This window comes from Culex pipiens, chromosome 1 (genome assembly GCF_016801865.2).
Source record: "Culex pipiens pallens isolate TS chromosome 1, TS_CPP_V2, whole genome shotgun sequence".
Taxonomy (NCBI): Eukaryota; Metazoa; Arthropoda; class Insecta; order Diptera; family Culicidae; genus Culex; species Culex pipiens.
Window position 1 is genome coordinate 28,564,195 of NC_068937.1, and position 21,320 is coordinate 28,585,514.

The window sequence follows — 21,320 nt, forward strand, 5'->3', positions numbered from 1 at the left end:
TTTCAAATACATTTCCCTGCGTTTAGAATTATTGTTAGAATGTTTGGGTTAATTTAAAAATATTTAGATTTTTTGAAAATTTTTATATTAATCGCAAAAAGTATTTTTTTTCGCTAAAATTTTTGTTTTCATCAAACCAAACATATTTTGAAAAACAACTGAACTAATGTAAAATGCATTTTAAAACACTTTTGCCATGTAAATGTTGAAACAATGGCCGTGTTACGCTTCATACAAAATTTTTAAAATTTGTATGGAAATTTTGTTACGAGGGAGGGGGAGGGGGTCTAAAAGTCCGATTTTTCACGTTACGTAATAAAAGAACGCTCCCAAGCAGGCTGAATACCGGGTAGCAAAGTGAAATCCAGGGATCTAACACGCATGCAGTTTCCTGAAGTCCCCACCAGAGGCGCTGTCAATATTGTTTACGTATGGTTTTTGAAAAGGTCGTATGAAATAAATACATTTTTTTCTCAAATTATGTTTTTTGTTGGTTTCTACCTCGGTTTTTTTTTGCATATATATGCGAGATAGTTTCAAGCATTACGTTATTTTTTTACATTTAACATTTATTAGATCAATAAAACAAAGTTCTACTTGGCCATTCAAGAAAACACAACACACTGAACTGAACTAAAAACTGAATCCTTGAAACAAATTAAAATTTGTTTGATATTTCCTGTCCGTTGAATTAAAATGAATTACGCTTTCGGAATATTGTGAAGGTAGACAAAAATCAAAATACGAGCGCAACCTGTCAAAGCATGTTGCGCCACGGGCTGATGTACACGCTTACGACAAACCATTCAATTTTTATATGGCGCAACAGATTTTTTGCGGAACAGAAGAGATGCGCACTTCGGTTTGGTGGTGCGCGGATAATACTACTGTAACTGAACACCTAAGTGCTGATATGCCAAATCTAAGGTTCTCGATGGAATTATATGCTGTTCCCCTAGATCAAATTTGAGATTATACATAAATCTAAAGAAAAAAACTGAAAAAAGTTTTTATTTATGTAATTTATGTCCGATGCACATACGACCTTTTCTAATGCCACGCGCTAAAAACTTGGTTCGATCTTGGTTCGATTTCCCGGTCGGAAAAAAATCTGGTAAATTTGAATGTCTGGCGCAGGCGGACGTTTGTCGTGCAGTTCAGACACACTTGGCACATTTCTTTTAGCCAGGTTTTGCGTGACGCCCGACGAATCTGGCGAAAATCTGGCGAGATAACTCACAGCTGTCTGGCACAAAAACCAATCGGTTCAATCGGTTGAACCGTGCACGACCGGTTTGTTGCATATTCGCCAGAATTCTGGCAACATTCTTGGGCCAGTCGGGGGGAAAATCTGCCAGACGTCTTGCGCAGCTAAGTGCAGCGCCCAAGACAAAACGCCCGCCAGGCGCCCCCCTTTTCCGTCTGGGTTAGACTTCACTCGCTTTGTATCCCGGTCGGAAAAAAATCTGGTAAATTTGAGTGTCTGGCGCAGGCGGACGTTTGTCGTGCAGTTCAGACACACTTGGCACATTTCTTTTAGCCAGGTTTTGCGTGACGCCCGACGAATCTGGCAAAAATCTGGCGGAATAACACACAGCTGTCTGGCACAAAAACGAATCGGTTCAATCGGTTGAAACGTGCACGACCGGTTTGTTGCATATTCGCCAGAATTCTGGCAACATTCTTGGGCCAGTCGGGGGGAAAATCTGCCAGACGTCTTGCGCAGCTAAGTGCAGCGCCCAAGACAAAACGCCCGCCAGGCGCCCCCCTTTTCCGTCTGGGATATGGATGACAGTCGTGTCGTAACCGTGGTGAAATCCCGAAGAACTGAGAGCAAATTTGCTACCGCGGTGGGGTTGACGCAGCCCGGGAGCATGTTGACAGCTCCCATACAAACTGAGCGTACCCTTTTTTGTGGGCCCAGTGGGCCTAAGATGGCGGCTTTCGATATTATCTAGCCAAACATTCGAAAATGGCGAATAGTTAAAATTAATATAGTTTTTGCCTTGTTTCGGTTTAAAACGACACAATAAGCATTCTGTAATCATTTTCTTGAAAAACTTGTTTAGAAATACGCCACGTTATAATATTAGTCTCGAACAGTCGAAGGGAGCGTGCCGCGAAAGCAGTCACGAAAAAAAAGTTTCCCATGCGTATTTAATGGGCGGCCTCCGACGAGGCCCACATGCCATCTGTCGGTGGATATGCGTAACTCACGAAAACTGTCATGTTAGGGGACGGCTGGGTTGACGTCGGGTGCAAATTTGATTTGCTACGATATTTGCTCCCAGCGCTGAAGATGCACTTCAGATGACCTAAGCCGTGATAGGAAATGTCTCAAGAATTGCCATTTTCGTATTTTTTTTTTTCTATCAAAAACCACATTTTTCAAAAATCATAATTTCACGCAATTTCAACCGATTTTAGTTGTCTTGGACGCAAATGAAAGGTGATAAGTTGGTCTTTCAAGGAAAAATAGTCTGAAGACCGAAAAATCCTGCCTAACATTTGAAAAGTTCGAATAAAACTTTAAAATGCCGTTTTGAAGGTGTTTGGACCAAAGAACCTACGTCTGAAAATATTTTTATCGGAATCCTATTGGACAATTTTACGAAACATAGTAAAGAATGGGAGGTGTTCATTAACAGGATTCCGAGTTATGCTTTTTGAAAATAATAACTCGGTTCGTCGGAGCGCCGCGCGCAAAATTGGAGTCTTAAATGGGCGGGGCCATCAGTTAAAATGTATTTCTGTAGTTTTCTTTTGAAAAGGTCCTATAAGCCAAATTTTCAATTTATGCTTTTTGGGTGTTTTTAGAACCGCCTTGAGTCAGGGGTATTCAAAAACACCCAAAACCAAAAAAAATGAAAATTTGGTTTATAGGACCTTTTCAAAAAAAACTCCAGATTTGTACTGTATTTAAGGGAGCGTTCTTTTATTACATAACACAAAAAATGATTTTAAGACCTCCTGCCCCGCCCTCATAACAAAATTTTCATTCAAATTATTTTTAACAAAATAGAGCATCGTTGTTTTTGTTATTGATTATTGATTACTAAATACTCACTGATAGTATACAGCGACTCCAGTTCTGGATCCCGATTCTTAAAGATTTTGCTGCTCTGCAGCGCTCCTCCACTCACGTTGAGCCCATTCGACGACACTCCATTTATCCGAAAGCCGTTGCTTCCGTACAACCCGTCCAGATTGTTGTTTGTCATCACCGGCGACGGCGCCGAATTGATTGGATGTCCACCGGTGGGCGAGGTCAGCAGATTGTTGTACGAGTTGATCGCCTGTTGCTGCTGCTGCTGCTGTTGCAACTTGTGGCTGCTGTTGATGATATCCGGGGTTGGGAGTAGTGTTCCCGGGTTGTTGTTTTCCGCGTCCGAAACGTGCCCACTGGACAGACCATCCTCCAGTACCGGCATGCTGGTGTAGTAGCGCGCATAGTTGTTGGTTCCTGCGGCGGACGATGAGTTGTTGACGTTGTTCATGCTATCGCCGGTGGTTCCGTTGAGCGCGGAAGAATTCAGTCCCGTGGACGAAGTTATGACGCCATTGTTCAAATCGTCGCACATCGTCATGCCGGGGGCGCCGTTTGCCATGGCCGTGCCGTACTCGCTGCCATACTTGAGCGATATCTCGCTGTCGTAGTCGCCGCAGTTGCTCTCGTAATCGGTCGTATCCGGCGAATAGTTGAAATTTTTGCTGTGCCGCCGAGTCAACGGCTTCTTTCCGCTTCCTCCTCCGCCGCCATTGCCAGTGTTGCCAGTTTTGAGCTTTTTCCCATTTCCGTTCATTATGAACTGCGTCGTCGCCGTCGAGTCGAGATTGCTTTCGTTAATAACATCACAGCTGCTGGCACGACTTCCGGGATCCAAGTACAGGCTAAAGTGCCGCTCGTGATCCTGATACTGTTGCTGCTGCGGGGTCACGTGTTGCCTCGAAAGCATTTGCGGCAGTTCCTGCTGCTGCAATCGTTGCTGCTGCTGAAAACTGTGCTGCTGCGAATGATGGTGGTGATGATGGTTCGCACTATAAATGTCAATCTCTTCCTCATCCTCGCCATCGTTATCGCCCGTCACGGTGACAATCCCCGACGACATTCCCCCACCCACCGAATTGAGCTTCTTTTCCTGTTTCTTCTTCCGAAAGCTGCTGTATCCGTTTTTAATTCTTGGCTTACTCTTCACATTGATCATGTACTTGAGATTGTTGCTGCCGGTGCCGGTGATGTCCAAGTCGTCGTCGTCCTCGTCCTCGTCCTCGTCGTCGTTTTCTTCGTCGTCCAGGGAGTTGCTGCCGCCGGCGTCGCTCCTGCAAAGGGGGAAGGGAAAGAGACGTGAGACTTTTAGTTACGCAAGTTGTATCGATTCTATCGTAAGGTTTTTTAAGAGTGGTATTTTCGAGAATCGATGGTTTTCGGGGTGATACTTAAAGATTCAGATTACCATTATTCTCAGACTAGTACAGCGGTGTTCAAGTTACACAGCAAAAAATCGTAAATTATAATCTTAAAAAAGGACATTGTAGGGCATCGTTTTAAATGACAAAAGAAATTCATTGTTATTGTAATACCATGGAGAAAAAAAAACTTACGATGTACTTCTTCTATATTATTATACATATAAAAAATTTCGACGGTTTTGTTCGAACGCGAATCAATTCAACACGGAACGTCGGGTCGAGCTGCTCTTTGTTGCGTTGGGTTCGTAAGTCTAAGGAAGGTTCTTACGGCAAAAAGTTACAACTTTGGCCACTCTGGAACCTATTCCGGAAAAACTGCAGATTGTATGGGAAAAGTTACGTAAAATCAAATTTTGATCACAGGAGGCTGGATAAGCAAAAAAGTTTAAAACGTCAACAAAAGAAAAAAAAGGAAGAACAAAGTTTGTCGGGTAAGGTTTGTTTTTATTTAAAGTTTTTGGATTGTGAGTCAAATTTTAAGCTTGAGGAAGCTTGATTTTGAATTCATAAACTGAATTTGAATTGGATTGAATTGAATTTATTGGTTGTAAATTTGTTATTGTAAATAAATAAATCAGAGTTTTCATATTTTGTAAACAATTTGTGAACAATATATATCAAACAGCTGACAATTGAATGGTTTTGAATCTACAATTTTAAAGGAGTAATAAATCTTTGAATATCTTTTTCTTTCTCGATGTAAATATTTCAATATTTTTCATAAATACTGCTCCTTAAGTATTTTAAAATTCTTGTTTTTTTCATATTTCCTTTTAAATTGTTGATCTTGTCACCAATGGCCGAGCCTTTCGTAAAAATCATTTTTTAAACCATTACACATCCTACTTTACAAATATCGCAAAGATTTTGTTTATCAAAGTCTTATTTTTTGCATTGAAAAAAGTAAGCGAACGATTTACACTAAATTCAATTATTTTGCTATGTTAACTCAATAAATTTTGAGTAAAACTGAGTTATTTTTCCATTAGAAAAGACAAAAAAAAACATGATACAAGCCTTTTCCTTAAATTTTCAGATATTTTGAAAAAAATTGGAAGCATTTCTGCTCTCATTTCTTAAATCTTTCAGGGATGCTTTTGGAGTCAATAAAATGAAAATTTGACTAGATTTTTTTTTATGTTAGTAAGCATTTCAATGAGATGCCTCAGCGTAAATTTCCATAAGATATCTGTAAATTATACGAATTAAAAACTTTCTTACACAGAAAAAAATGGCAATATTTCATCTCAAAATGAGTACATCTTTTACACAGAAAAAAAAATCGTGGTAATATTACATCTGGGAAGGGGTACATCTTTTATGTCAGAAAAAGGTGTAATTTTACCTCTGGAAATGTGTAATTTTACCACTATTCTGGTGTAATGTCACTTTTTCAGTCTAAATTGAGGTAAAATTACATCATAAAAGAGGTAATATTCAACCTTCCAAAATTACAGCTTCCTAATTTACATTATTTTTTTCTGTGTACGTCAAACAAAAAAAAAATGTAATTTTACCTCGAAAAATGTATAGATTTTCAAAATTTTCGGTGTGATGATACATTTTCAGTTTGATCGATGTAATATTACATCATAAAAAGGTAATATTAAACCTGCCAATTTTACACCTTCCAAATTTACAAATTTACCCAATCTTATACAGTGTACATCAACATTGTTTAAAAACATACCTTGTTAAAATGCTTTTTTTCATTCTAGAGCAAAAGATTTTTTTATTTGTTAGTTTTATTTGTTTCTAGTTCCCTTATTTCATCGCTAACATTTAAAATACATAGTTAGGAAAATAAAATGAGGAAAATAAATTTTCAGATAGTTTCAGTCTGAAAAAATCTGTTACGTGTTTGATTCTGGGATAATTTGTTCTGGAATGTTGCTGAATAAGTTAGCAGTGGTTTAAGACACAAAATTTAACCCCCTGATACCAAATATAAATCTAAAAAATAAGAACAAATTTGTCATATTTTTCGGAACATTCTTCAACTGAAATTAGCTATCCAAACTATTCTGAAAAAGGGGCTTCCAAAAATTCGAGTCGCCTTAATTCTTTAAATTATCTTCAAAACGAAGCACATCCTAAACGACATATTCAACAAAAGTAGAGTGAGAAAAATAAGTATAATAAAATGTTTTTTTGTTTTACATGGTTTTCAAAAAAAGGGAAATGTAAGGATTTCAAAAAAATCATTCAAAATCGCATTTTATTAACTTTTACCAACATTTGTTATTGACAACTTCAGAAAATTTTAAATTATTGCAAAATGCTTGACAATTTTTTTACACTTTTCTCACGCTTTCTTTTCTTACGTTTTCTTTATTCAAATGCAACTTGTTCATCGCTATTTAAATTAATTAGAAGAGCAAAAAAATGCTCAAATTGCTCTGCATTTTCTAATTTCATATTACTCATGGTATGTTACAATTGAAGCTAACTTCATCATAGTACAGTTTAAAATTTTCATATCTAGCCACGGTGTGTTTCCTAGAACTATTTTTTTCCTAGAGCAACTTTTTTTAAGTTTTTTTTTCGATTTTCTAGGATTTTTCTTCAGAAAAGTCTATGGAAATTTATGGGTTCATGTTCATATTCATCAAATTTCTTATGAATGTGCCTCAAGTGACTCCAAATTACATATTTGGCCTGAAATCAAAACGTTCTAACCCAAATTTCCCAGATTTCTAGCATTCTTTGAAATAACCCCAACATCCAAGCTGGAAACCTCAAAACGACCGAATAAAAATCTTTTCTTTGTACAATTTGTCATAAAAATACAGCAACAGATTGTCCGGATACAAATTCGAGCTTAAACCATTGCTAAACCTAGAGTATTTCATTTAAATTCTATTTATTACCCAAAAGGTTCCCAACATTATTTTTTCAATCCTCTGCCATACAACACTAAAATATTTTAAAACATTTTCGAAACAATCACATTGTAGAAAACAGTTTTCTGAACAATTTCCATAACAAAGTATCAATTTTGGTTCAATATAAGCAGAGATATATCCAATCGCCTACTGAGTTTTTTTAAGATTCTTATAAAATAATTTCAATAAATTTCATCAAAATTTTATATAATTTTTAAGTTTCAGCAAAATGTTTTCATCCTTAAAAATATCATAGTAGGCAGGGTTCATCGTTTGAAAGGGAATTAAATCCACAAATTTTAAAGAAAGTCAGTTTTTATTTTACGAAACTTGGTATATCTTATACAGTAGTTGTTCGGTAACTGGGCGTTGTTTAACTGGGCTGCTTTTTAACTGGGCGCTCGATAACTGGGCCGTAGCCCAGTTAAAAAGCGGACAAACGTCAAAAAACCAAAACAAACCAAAATGTCCGAGGGGTTAATGGATGCAAAAATCATATTCAATTCTTTTTTCAAACTTTTGTTTAATTTCAAGTTACAATTGAAGAAATATGAAAAGTAAGCATTTTAAATAAATTTGAGTAACTTTTATTTTTATATTTCAACTGGAAAATATTATGCATAGGTGGTCCCCTCGTTATTTTTTGTTCAGCCCAGTTAACGAGCAACATTCGGTGACTGGGCTACGTTCTTAGCCCAGTTACCGAACAACTACTGTATATATATAGCTTATATTAAACCAAAATTTATACTTTTTATGGAAATTGTTCAGAACTGTTTTCTACAATGTGATTGATTCGAAAATGTTTTAAAATATTTTAGTGTTTATGGCAGAGGATTGAAAAAATAATGTTGGGAACCTTTTGAGTAATAAATAGAATTTAAATGAAATACTCTAAGTGGAGCAATGGTTTAATCTTGAATTTGTATCCGGGCAATCTGTTGCTGTATTTTTAAGACAAATTGTACAAAGAAAAGATTTTTATTCGGTCGTTTTGAGGTTTCCAGCTTGGATGTTGGGGTTATTTCAAAGAATGCTAGAAATCTGGTAAATTTGGGTTGGAAACATTTGATTTGAGGTCAAAAATGTACTTAATTTAGAGTCTCTTGAGGCACATTCATAAAAAATTTAATGGATATGAACATGAACCCATCGATTTCCATCGACTTTTCTGAAGAAAAATCCTAGAAAATCGAAAAAAATCTTCAAAAAAAAGTTACTACCCCCGGACGAAAAATTTCGCAGGACCCCGCAAAATGTCCGGAGAGAGCCCTTCTTGCATGGTGGCAAATATTAGATTTGTCAAATTTTTTATCTTAATGTTCTCGGAAAAATACACCGTGCTAGCAAAACTGCACGTAAATTTTGAGTAAGCCATTGTTTTTTACGTACAGAATCCTGAAATTTGCTGAAAGTTGACTTTTGTTTAGTTTTCTCGTAGGAAAATGCATTTAAAAAATAAGATTGTTCAAAAACCTAATAAAATTGGGGGTTCCAAACTTGGGATTCTTTGTTTTTGAGGCAAAAACAACCCCCATGCAAAATATGAGCAGATTTCTGGAGCAACATTTAAAAAGGGCCCACAAGCCTTTTGACCGCTACAACTATTTTGCAAATTTCTTCATTTTTTTACCAGTAAACGTTTTTAATTTCAACACAATCATGTATTTGGAAAAATTTGAGGACATTTGCGTTTTCAATTTCATCAAAATAAGGTATTTCGAGACATTTCAACAATTACACCCCATACTGCAAATTTTGCAAGATGCCTGTTTCGTTTTGTGATGCCTAATGTCTCTCTTTTACTTCCTAGATAGGAATCCTACACGGAGAAAAAAGAGTTCCCAAAATCGTGAACAAGCGTTCATGAAAATCGGAACCACGATCAAAGTGTTCAAATCCCATGGTCCGTTTTTGTAAAACTTATCATGCAATTACGGGAACTATTTTTCTCCGTGTAGTAAGTTTTTATCTCCCACAGCAATGATTATAATGGTTTTGTTTTCACTAGTTTGTTTTGAAGGATCGAACCTGCCACATGTGTCGTGTTCAAAGAGATGCAAACCTCGAAAAAAATCATTTCTGTGTGTTTTATATACCAATGTCACTTTAGCAAATATGACAATGCTTTCTATTTAAAAAAAATCTTACCAATTCCTTTTCGAAAATAAAATAATTGAAGTATTGTTTATGTTTTCAATATTCAATAACTAATATTTTAAATTCAAGAAAAACTCAATCTACTCACGCTTTGCTCCCGTCGCAGCCATCGTCTTCAATTTCACCGTCGACGTCGCTCGCATTGTGGTTGTTGTTATTGATTGGTGATTTGCGACCAGTGGCACCTGCTGCTGCTGCTGCTCTTGCCGTCACACTCTCCAGCAGTGGTCCCCCGGTCTGTTCCGGGCCGCCGCCACCACCGACGCCAATGTAGGTCGTCTCGAGTGCTTTGCTGTCCAACTCGGTCGGATACTCGTACTGGATGTCCTGTTTGTTCGTTGTTGGCAGACCAAGAATTATGCATGTGTCGCACAAAAAAAGGGGGAAAACGAAAAGTGGAAATTGGGTTAATATTTTGCTGGTTCCTAGGACTAGGCTTGTTTAAAGGGGGGTGACCTGTTTTAAGTTCTTTCGGGACATGAAATTAAGACGAATGGGATTTAAAATGATTGATTGGTTTAGATGATGAATCATCATTAGAACCAAATATAAAGATATAGTTTCAATCCATTCTGTTTTGATATTCTTCACTTCGCTTAAAACTTGACTATCGTTCTAAGCATAAGTGTCCAATATAATGATCCATGTTTTGACGATTTAGGACCTTCATGAAATTTAGAACAACTTTCCCCAAGACACCATATTTTATTGCTGAAAAGTTATTAGATTTCGAAAATGATATTTTTTGCGTGGCCAAATTGAAATTTACCCTACACGGAGAAAAAAGAGTTCCCAAAATCGTGAACAAGCGTTCATGAAAATGGGAATCACGAACAAAGTGTTCAAATTTTATGGTATGTTTTTCAAAATCGGATTTGAACACTTTGTTCGAGGTTCTCATTTTCATGAACGCTTGTTCACGATTTTGGGAACTGTTTTTTCTCCGTGTAGTGACAGGCCAATCTGTGTTTTCAGAGAAAGCCCGGATTTGGTCCACCCTAATTTTGGCTATACTTCTTAATAAATCTGTTTAGTTTAGTTTATTGTTTAAAACTTTTATCAAACATTATTTTCGGCCCACCAATTCTTCAGAAAAATTATATCTGGGATGAAGACCTCAATACATATTTCTTGTGCATGACGAAGCCCGATTTTGAAATTTTGCATTTAAAAAAAATACAAAAATCAAGAACTGACGATTTTTAATATGAAAAACATAAAAAATATTTTTATCTTTTTTTAAAATAAACTTTTTGAAAATCGGCCTTCGTCATGCACACGGGACCGGTTTAATGTGTCTTCACCAAAATTTTGAGTCGATTTAGTCAAGGCAGTGTTGAGATATCGAGGAACCCGTTTTTTTTTGAAAATGCTAACTTCGTATAGCTGTATCTTGGCAATGATATAACCAAATGTCTTCAAATTTATTTTGATGGAAGTTGAAAATGTATATTTTAATGTCCTGAAAACAGATTTAAAAAAGTTTAAGTTTGTGCTCAAACTAACCTCTGAAGTTTTTGCCGATTTACATGTATGTAACCCCTTAATAAAAAGTAGTTATTTAAAAAAAACGATATTTTCAATTCAATTTTCACATTTTTCAATATGAGTATTAACGAAGCGAAATTTTTTATACAATTTCACTTAACTAAAGTTTTTTTTGCTAAAACTCTAAAATTTTCACAAAAAACTATTTTTTCCGAAAGTGCTCAAATATTAATAATTTACAATATGGGTATCAAATGAATCGATATATTTTTTTAAATAAATTTCCGTTTAATGTTTTTTTTGGAAAATATTGAAATATTTATAAAATACAAAAACAAAATACAAAATTTCAAAATTCACAATATGGGTATCGAATAAATTGAAATTTTGTTTGCATTTTTTATAAATTCAAGACATTTTGGAAAATATAAAAATTTTCATGTATTTTTCGAAACGAAGCGAAATTTTGCATGTACTTTCACTTAATTAAAAACTTCATCGTCCTGGTACGAGAATCGAACTCACGACCTCTGGATTGGAAATCCAGCACCCCACATATTTGCTCTTTTAAGAGATCTGACCTTGTCGAGCCAGACAGGAATCGAACCCATCACCTTCCGCTTACAAGGCGAAACCCGTTACCTCACGGCCACGGTAGCTCATCAAAGTTTTTTTTTTATATTTTTAAAAATGAAAACTTAAATATGCACAAAAGAAAAACACTTAAACTGTATTTTTTTAAATAAAATTTAAAAACTTTAAAAAATAATATATTTTGTGAAAATTTTGAAATTTCACAAACAAAACTTTAATAAAGTGAACATAAAAAAATCGCTGATTTTGATACCCATATTGCAAGTTATGAAAATTTGGGTATTATAAAAAATATACGAAAATTTTAGTATTTTACGAAAAATACAAAAAAAAAGAAAAATACGTAAAAAAATTGCCTCATTACCCTTGTAACCCTTCAAACAAATTAATAAAATTTAATTATTTTAAAAAAGTACGATATTTTTCAAAATTTTAGCATTTTACATAAATTGTGAAGAGTCATACCAAATTTTGCTTTGATTGATACCCTTATTACTAATCACGCAAATCTGAGCATTTTTTGTAAAAAAAAAATACGATATGTTGTTCAATTTTCAGTGTATTTAAAGTTCGAAACTTACTTTATTACACTGACCTACAAAAATTGACAAATGTGACTGTGCAGGCTTAACTCGACGGGAAGCATTGAGTTTGGGGTTCGCAGAATCACGTGGATTTTTTTGAATTTTCAAAAATAGTTTGTCTGGGCCGAATGGTTTTACTCCAAAGTTTGTATGGAGAATTAGGGCGGTGCATCGCTCTTGCATACAACCCAAAAATTGCATGCAATATAAGCAATTCTGCACGAAATCGGCCGATTTCGACCATTTTTATTTTTTGTATTTTTTGATTTGGCTCAAACTATGTGGTGGCATTTCCTATGACCAAAGAAGCTATTTTGTGTCATTGCACAGTGTTCGGAATGGCAAAATTAAGTGGAATAAATTGATAACTCCTTTATTTGACGTCCTAGCCAAATGGTGTCTTCGGAAGAGTTGTTGTACTTGATAAGGGCTATCTTTTGAAGTTATTGACATACAGGGTGACGACTTTCCAGGGTGTCAACCAAAAACTAACTTTGTTGGATGACGTTGTAGGGCTTTGGTGTTTTCCGCAAAGTTGTAGAGGAGAAAATTTCATGAAAGTTTGTCGAAGACGTCAAATTTGTAGCTCTTAATCTACTCGAGATATACGCCATTTTTGCAAAAATGGTCCAAAAAAGCACTTTTTTGGTGATAACTCAAAATGTTAGCATTTTAGCGGCCTACTATGTTCTGAAGAGTTGTTTATGACATAAAGTTACACATCATTGCCGAAGACAGCAAAATGTTTCGAGCCTTTATTGAGGAGTTATAACCATTTTTAAGTGATTTTGAGCCTATTTTCAAGTTGCTATGTTTTCAAAATGGCGCATTTTGGCGCAAACCAAGCAATGCACCTGAAAGTACACACTTTCAACTACAAATTCTGAAAATATCTCCGTGTCTATCCGTGTCTATTTTTAGATATCTCGATTTGAATTTGACGGTTTTTAATCAATTTATTTATCTTTTTAAGTGGAATCTTATTGAAAACGTAGTAATAATCGGTAAATTGGTCGATTTTATGAAAAAAAAACATTGTTTATGCTTAAATTTATGACACACATTCTAAACTTATGAATAAAAACATGTTTAGCCCAAAAATAGTGCAAATTAAAATTTTAAATAATTGTTCGTATTTAAAATTAAGTATTTCCTTTTATATTTGGTCACTTTAGAAAGGTTGTCGTATTTTTTCAAAGACAAAGCATTTTTTTATAAATATCGATCAATTCAGCCTTCAATTCACCGATTTTCAACTAGTATTCAACATGATTTCGATTAAAATTTATGAATAAATTGATTAAAAACCGTCAAATTCAAATCGAGATATCTAAAAATAGACACGGATAGACACGGAGATATTTTCAGGAAATGTAGTTGAAAGTGTGTACTTTCAGTTGCATTGTTCGGTTTTGCGCCAAAATGCGCCATTTTGAAAACATAGCAACTTGAAAATAGGATCAAAATCACTTAAAAATGGTTATGACTCCTCAATAAAGGCTCAAAATATTTTGCTGTCTTCGGCAAAGATGTGTTATTTTATGTCATAAACAACTCTTCAGAACATAGTAGGCCGCTAAAATGCAAACATTTTGAGTTATCACCAAAAAAGTGCTTTTTTGGACCATTTTTGCAAAAATGGCGTATATCTCGAGTAGATTACGAGCTACAAATTTGGCGCCTTCGACAAACTTTCATGAAATCTCCTCTACAACTTTGCCCAAGACACCAAAGCCCTACAACGTCATCCAACAAAGTTAGTTTTTGGTTGACACCCTGGAAGGTCGTCACCCTGTATGTCAATAACTTCAAAAGATAGCCCTTATCAAGTACAACAACTCTTCCCAAGACACCAGTTGGCTAGGACGTCAAATAAAGGAGTTATCAATTTATTCCACTTGATTTTGCCATTCCGAACACTGTGGCATTGGTTCACCCATACAAGTATCCACACAATTTTGGCAGCTGTCCATACAAAAATGGTACGTAAATATTAAAACAGCTGTAACTTATGAGTGAAATTTCTGATCAATTTGGAATCTTCGGCAAACTTGTAGGTATTGTTGAGGACTATTGAGAAAAAATAGGTACAGGGAAAAAAATGCGGATTTTTTAATGAACATTTTTTTTCACAAAAACTCAATTTCACTAAATACATATTTTTATATTTTCAAGATTTTTTGATGTGTTTTAGGGGACAAAAACTCGTAACTTTTGAGCCATAGAGAAGTATGGCCAAAAAATCTGCCGCCAAGTTCTGAATTTTTGAAAAAATTGTGATTTTTGAAAAATATCGAAATTTTACACCAAAAAAATTTACCGAAATTTTTTATGTAAAATTGAGTTTGCAATCGAAAAGTACTTAACCGATTTTTTTATGAAGGGCTCCGTTTTCAAGATGTAGCCACCGAAAGTTTGATTTTAACGAAATATTTGCAGTTTTTCGATTTTTAAAAATAGTGACCATGAGTGACAATTTCATAGCAAATTTTCAGAACTATTAAAAAAAATTGTTGGAAATATTTTTTTTTGAAAAGTTCAGAAAATTTGATATGAAATTGTCTATGAGACATTGAAGATTGTACCTCTTAAAAACTCTCGAAAATCAAAAAATACGTATTTTGGGAAATTGAGTTTTTGTAAAAAAAATGATAATAAAAAAATCGTTAAAAAAAAATTTCCATGTAGCTTTTTTTCTCAATAGTCCTCAAAAATACCTACAACTTTGCCGAAGACACCAAATTGATAAGAAAATTCAATCTAAAGCTACATCTGTTTAAGTATTTACGGAGACCTGTATGGGTGAACCAATGACACAAAAAAGCTTCTTTGGTCATAGGGAAGGCCCTCACCAAGTTTGAGCCAAATCAAAAAATACAAATAAAATCCATTTCCGGTTTTGGTAGAGAGTTGCTCATATGTAGAAGAACTGAACCGCACTAATTGAAGCTAGAGAAAATATTTTCAAATAAAAGTTTGCAATTTGCAGAAAAAAAATGTATGCTCAGCATTCGGAAACTACAGAGGAGGAAGAAACCAGATTGTTTTATTTACGATGAAAAATATATCAAGCCAAGATGAGTTTTGAATTACGGTTAGAAAGTTTGAGAACCCTTCCACCAAATATCGATTTATTTTTGGATTGAAACTTCGTATGAATGTCAATACACTGGTTGGTCACTTTTTGGTTTGACCCTTCTTTAGTTTGTACCCCGTTAGTTGGTTAAAGTCAATCTTAGAAGTGACGAACTGTCACTTTTTACACGGCGTTCACGCACACTATCAAAACAAATGTTTGGTAGTTTGTGTGAACTCCGTGTAAAAGGGATGTCAAACTAAAACGTGACCCCGTTCGTTTGACAACAGTTGGTGTCAAACCATCGGGGTTTGAGTGTAATAGTTTTTTCCTATAAATCTTTTCACTACTCACCAAACTCTCCACGTCGTCCCCGCTTTCGTTGTAGTCGCTAAACTTCTCGAACGCCTTCTCCACGTCCTCCGTGGTGGGACACTTGAAGAACTCTTCCAGCACCTTGCGCGTCTCGGAAAACTCGTACAGATAGTCAAAGGTGGAGGACGCCGTGATGGGGGTCGTAAAGGAACCCGCCCCAAAGGTCGGATTGTCGTCGGCCGTGGTTGAGGTCAGCCCCAGCGTTGGCTTCGTCTCGGGCGAGATTCGCTTCATGTACGACGACGATTCCTTTTGTTCGTCCGCTCTCCGGTAGTCTTCGCCGTCCAGCCGGAGGACGTTCAGCTTGCTGTTGCTGTCGGAACTGGGCATGCTGTTGGTGATGCTGACGGCGGCCCGTTTGGCGTCGAACTCGCTGAGCAGGGCGTTGGCGTCGAAGGTGACGGAACTGTTCAGCCCGGAACTGACCTGCTCCAGCAGGGTTGGGGATCGGGCCGGGTGGTAGTGATTGCTGGTCGGCGTGGGCGTCGTGGCCGTACTCGAGCTTCCGTTGTTGTTCGAGGTCGTTGAGGTCGTCGTCGACTGCTGGCTCGGTATCACACGCTGCGGGAAGCCCGGACGTGGCGGTGTCAGTAGCGATGGGGAAGTCAGATTTAGCTTAAAGTTGGACGAGATGTAGTACGAGGAGTTGCTGTCCTCGTTCAGGTTCAGCCCGAACCGTCGTGGCGAGCCTTCGTATTCTGTGGAAAGACAAGAAAAAAAGTTGGTTAATGGAAGATTCGACAGGTGACTGAAAAGTTGGCAAATATTTCATACAGATTTATGACTAAAGAATCTCGCAAAAGTAAGCCCAATCCCAAATGACAATATATCACCCAAAAAGAATATTGCCTTCGCACACACGTGAGCCTCCGCCGCCACGCGTTAAGCCGAAGCACAAACTTGCGACCGGCGACGCTAAATCAAGCCTGACAGAGTGTCGATATTGGAAACTCTACACCACCAGAGTAATCCGGGAATTCCCTCCCCCGGGGGTACGGTACTGTGCCGTAGTCGTTTTCGCAGCTATCAGATTTCACCCCTTCTTCGCTGGTGACGACTCGCAATTGCGAACGAGTTGATATCAAAATCTAATTTACAAAAGCAAGAGCAAATATATAATGGAAGATGGTTGCGATGGATGGTAGGAGGAGGAGCGGGGAAGGGGCAGACTTACATTTCAAACCGCAAGCCGAAGGTCCTGGGAAGGAAATCCGGCTCAGGGAAAAAGACAAATAGTTATTGAGTGGAGTGAAATGATACTGTTCATAGTTCTATACTTCCACAATGGGAAAGGCTATAAAATCACTTGAAAAATTAACATCTTGATTATGCTTTCTTGACCCACCTTCACGTATACATATCAACTCAGAATCCGAAACATTTTTTTCTCAATTATCTCGGCAATGCTTCAACCCTTGTTGACCGTTTATGTGTCATTCAAACCATGTTGGGGACCTAGAAGTCCATTTAAAAATATAAAAAAGTTTAGATATGTTTTTTTTTAATTGATTTATTAACCTGGCCATGGTCTTATGGTACTCGGGTCTATATGACCCAGAAATGTTTTTGGCTGCCAACATTCGGAATCTTGGCCGATTTTGGATGTCTCAGCTGCAAATGAAAGGTTAGAATGTCTACTTTGCGATTCCGACACAAGAGTCACCGGGAACCTGCTACAACCGAAAAAGTCCTTTTTGAGGCCCGGAATTTGAGGACCTTTATCTGCGAAACGATAACACAGGGTTGATTCCGGTTGCATTTGACGGGTAATTACTGTAGGGATTATGGGTTGCAGGATTGAATATGCAATAAATTATAAATTGAGTATTTATTATAAGATTGAATTATTCATAATTAAGAGTTAAGTGCGCAACAAAAAGTGCGAACCTTCATAAATATTTCCTTGTTAGCTGACAGATTGCGGTTTGAGTGCGAGAGCGCGCTAGCGAGCTGCGAGAGAGAGCAACGAGCGAGAAAACAACAAGATGCGTGCGGCCGGCAAAAGAGAGAATGAAGATTGTCAAATCATTTTTGTGGTTAATTTGTGTAGAATAAGACGTGTTGTTTGCTAATTACAAAATATCTGTGTTTTTATTATAAAAGAAAGTCCCCGATCACGACAATTACCTCAACTTTAAGCTCCCGTAGAGATGATTTGTCAACAGTGGACACCGGTTCCGTTAACATCCGAAAAACATGATTTTTACAGCTTTTGTTATAAAATCAACACATGGGCCAATGTTTTCAATCGGATTTTCATGCCGATATCGTCTACACAAGATCCTCTGTAATTATTAAGTCAAATGTACCGTAATCTGGGGTGAATCGGGACTACAGTCTGAATAGGGACAGCAGTTCTTAGAGCACCTAAAGCTTTTAAATTTGGAAACGGATGTACACATTTTGTTGGCCTGAGTCTGTTCTAACCGAAACCAACCAGAAAAATCAAAATATTGTGTTCCAACATGGTTAAAACTGCTGTCTCAATTCGCCCCATTTGTCCCGATTGACCCAGTTTACGGTAATTACAAAAGCCGACTCGGTCCTAACCAGGTCCCAGCACCGAAAAGGACCAAATAAAAATAATTTTATGAAAAAAAAATGCCGAAATCCTCTGACCCAAACTGGTCACTCCAGAACCGGTTACCGGTGGCCATTGGGGGACACTTCCGGAGTATGCAAGGAAAGCATATCATGCGACATATCAAACTTCATGAAATTGAAAATTATGGCTGGACCCGTGGTATAGAGGTAAGCGTGGTTGCCTCTCACCCAGTTGGCCTGGGTTCGATCCCAGACGGTCCCGGTGGCATTTTTTGAGACGAGATTTGTCTGATCACGCCTTCCGTCGGACGGGTAAGTAAATGCTGGTCCCGGTCTAACCTAGTGGTTAGGTCGATAGCTCAGTCCAGGTGTATGAGTCGTCTCCCTGGGACCTGCCTCGGTGGAGTCGCTGGTAGGCAGTTGGACTAACAATCAAAAGGTCGGCAGTTCGAATCCCGGGGTGGATGGAAGCTAAGGTGTAAAAAGAGGTTTGCAATTGCCTCAACAATCAAGCCTTCGGACTCCTAGTTTCGAGTAGGAATCTCGCAATCGGGAACGCCAAGGCAATGCTGTAGAGCAGCGAATAATTTGATTTCCACGATTGTCCACGATCTTTACAAAAAAGTTTTTTTGTATGGACAATTGTCCACGATAGGGGGGGGTGGGGTGGGGGGTAACAGATTCCCAAAAAAATGTCCACGTAAAATTTTACCGAATTCGGTAAAAATAATCCAAGTGTTTCAAAATGCATTTTACGCTAGTCAGTTGTTTTCTAGTCATTAGTTTTTTAAAATATCTAAGTACTGGCGGCTTTGTAAAAATGTTGTTGATTGTAGTAAAACTGAACTGTTAGACGTCCCAAATATTTTGGAAAATGTTGACTTTAATGTGTGTAAATCTGTGTTTAGAAGTAGAAATTTTGTTGCTTAGATAGTAAGAAACCCTGAAATCTGCAAAGATGATAAATAAATAAATTATATTGGATAAACAACTGAAATAGCAATGATTTTTTTATACTACATTTTCAGTTCTACTAAGTGTTCGTTTTTTTGTAATCCAGTATTTCACGTTTTCTGAGATCGGATTTACGATTCATTGTAATTTGGGATTGCGTAATCCTGCATTACATCTTCATATCAGACTTATTATTGCATTTTTTTTTTAAATCTGAGTAACACAAATTTGAATGGTGGGGATTTGTTATTTGTGATTACTTGTCCAGTAAATTTTACATTGGTATTTTTCAGCGCAATAATTTAACACCACGGTGTGTTTTCTGGGCAACCTTGAGGAGAAAAAATAATCATTGCTACTTTCAAATGTGTCTTATAGGAAATTTTCTGAGCTTTCCAATGCTTCTAAGAGCGAAATGTTTCATCGAGAAATTACTAAAATATCTTTATTTTAAGTTTTTTTTTAATTCCTTCATCATTTATTGGAAACTTTTAAAAAACAGTCTAGGAAACTTGTCAAATGATGTGTTTTATGTGTCAATTACTCATAAAAGTGTGCAAATAAGACAAGAAACAACAGAGTAATAGGTTGCAAATCGCTAAACATTTAAAAAAATAAGTTTTAACCGAGTTTTTGAATGTGCGGGATTTATTTAGAAATTAAAATCAGAATACCGTATTAAAATATATGTTAACAAAAATTAATATATTATTACATAATTTGTGTGCACAAATCTCAGCCGCTGGCTCTGATGTAGCTTGTATTTAGCTGATACAACCGAAATTTTGGCAGGTTTGAGATTGTTAAAGGAAATTAGATTTTTATGAATAAATATCATATTTCCTTAACCAAACATTAACCAGTTGCATGTATACCAAAAAATGTTATCTACTCGAAATTGAACTACAAATTACTGTGTAGAGTTTCAAGGAAAATACTCTTCATGAGTATGAAAGTTTTTTTTGTTTTTTTTTTGTATGAAATGATCAAGTAATCAGCATTGTTATAGAAGTCTTATCTGTTTTAAAACGTTTTACAAGTATCTTGAGTTTTGCTGAAATAACTTGTATAACTAGGCTTCTGTTTGATTTTTTGTTAAAATTAAAATTTTATTTTTGTTTCAACCAAAAAATGTTTGCGAAGGTGTTTTCAACATTTTCAAATGCATTTTCAACAGTTATACATTAAAAATGATATATTTACTTTATACTCACAAAACTATGACTATTGAAGCATGCAGCAGTAATTTGTAGCACATTTTCGATTTTAAATCATGTTTTGTATCTATGTTCCTGGTCAAGTTCAAGGTTCATGTCTGTTTAAGGAAACATCATATTTATTAATAGAAATGCAATAATACCCGTAACAATCTCACACTTGCAAAAATTTTGGTTGTATCAGCCAAATCAGAGCAGACACGTGATATATTTTCACAAAAATCATGTATTAATCTATTAATTCAGGTAAAATTTTCAATTTAATTAGGTATTATGATTTTAATTACTGAATAAATCATACAGATTCAAAACCAGTTAAAATATGATTTTCAAAATGTTTAGCGATTTGCAACCTTTTACAAATTTGTTCTCGATGAAACATTTCGCTCTTAGAAGCATTGGGAAGCTGAGAAAATTTCTTATAAGACACATTTGATCGTAGCGATTACTTATTTCCTGATAAGGTTGTTCTAGAAAACACGCCGTGATCACGCTTACTTGTTGATTTTTTTGATAATAAGGCCGCTGCAAATATTTTTTGAAGTAAATGTCTCTCTACCGGTTCCACCGATCTCCGGTGGCCACATCCGGAACCGCAGTGTGATACAGCAAAAACTAGTCGTGCGACGTATCAAACTTCTTGATTTTGGATGGAGAATATTTTTAAGTTGTATGTTTGCCTCCTTGACCGGTTTCCAGGTTCTCTGGTGGCCACGTCCGAAGATCATATTTGGCATATTTCTAAAACCACTCTTGGGACATATCAAACCTCATATTTTTAAAAAATGGAGTGTATAACTCATGTCCCTATTCAAAATCAAGAAGTTAGATACGTCGCACGACTAGTTTTTGCTTTTTCCCACTGCAGTTCCGGATGTGGTCACCGGAGATTGGTGGAACCTGTTCCAATGGGTCATATGGTATTTCATAGAGGTGGGCAAAAAAAGAGCGAGCCGCTCAAAGAGCCGGTTCA

At 36.4% G+C, this 21,320-nt stretch overlaps 1 protein-coding gene across 1 annotated transcript in view; it reads right to left on the reverse strand.

Moving 5' to 3' along the window:
• The window catches only part of LOC120413717 (serine-rich adhesin for platelets), a 90,642-nt gene that overhangs the window by 17,660 nt on the left and 51,662 nt on the right, over positions 1 to 21,320 (reverse strand). The window contains exons 3-5 of the mRNA XM_039574640.2: positions 15,612 to 16,330; positions 9,604 to 9,842; positions 3,068 to 4,320 (exon numbers count right to left, since the gene is read on the reverse strand). Of these exons, the coding sequence (XP_039430574.1) occupies positions 3,068 to 4,320; positions 9,604 to 9,842; positions 15,612 to 16,330 (2,211 nt within the window). The remainder of the gene's footprint in view (positions 1 to 3,067; positions 4,321 to 9,603; positions 9,843 to 15,611; positions 16,331 to 21,320) is intronic.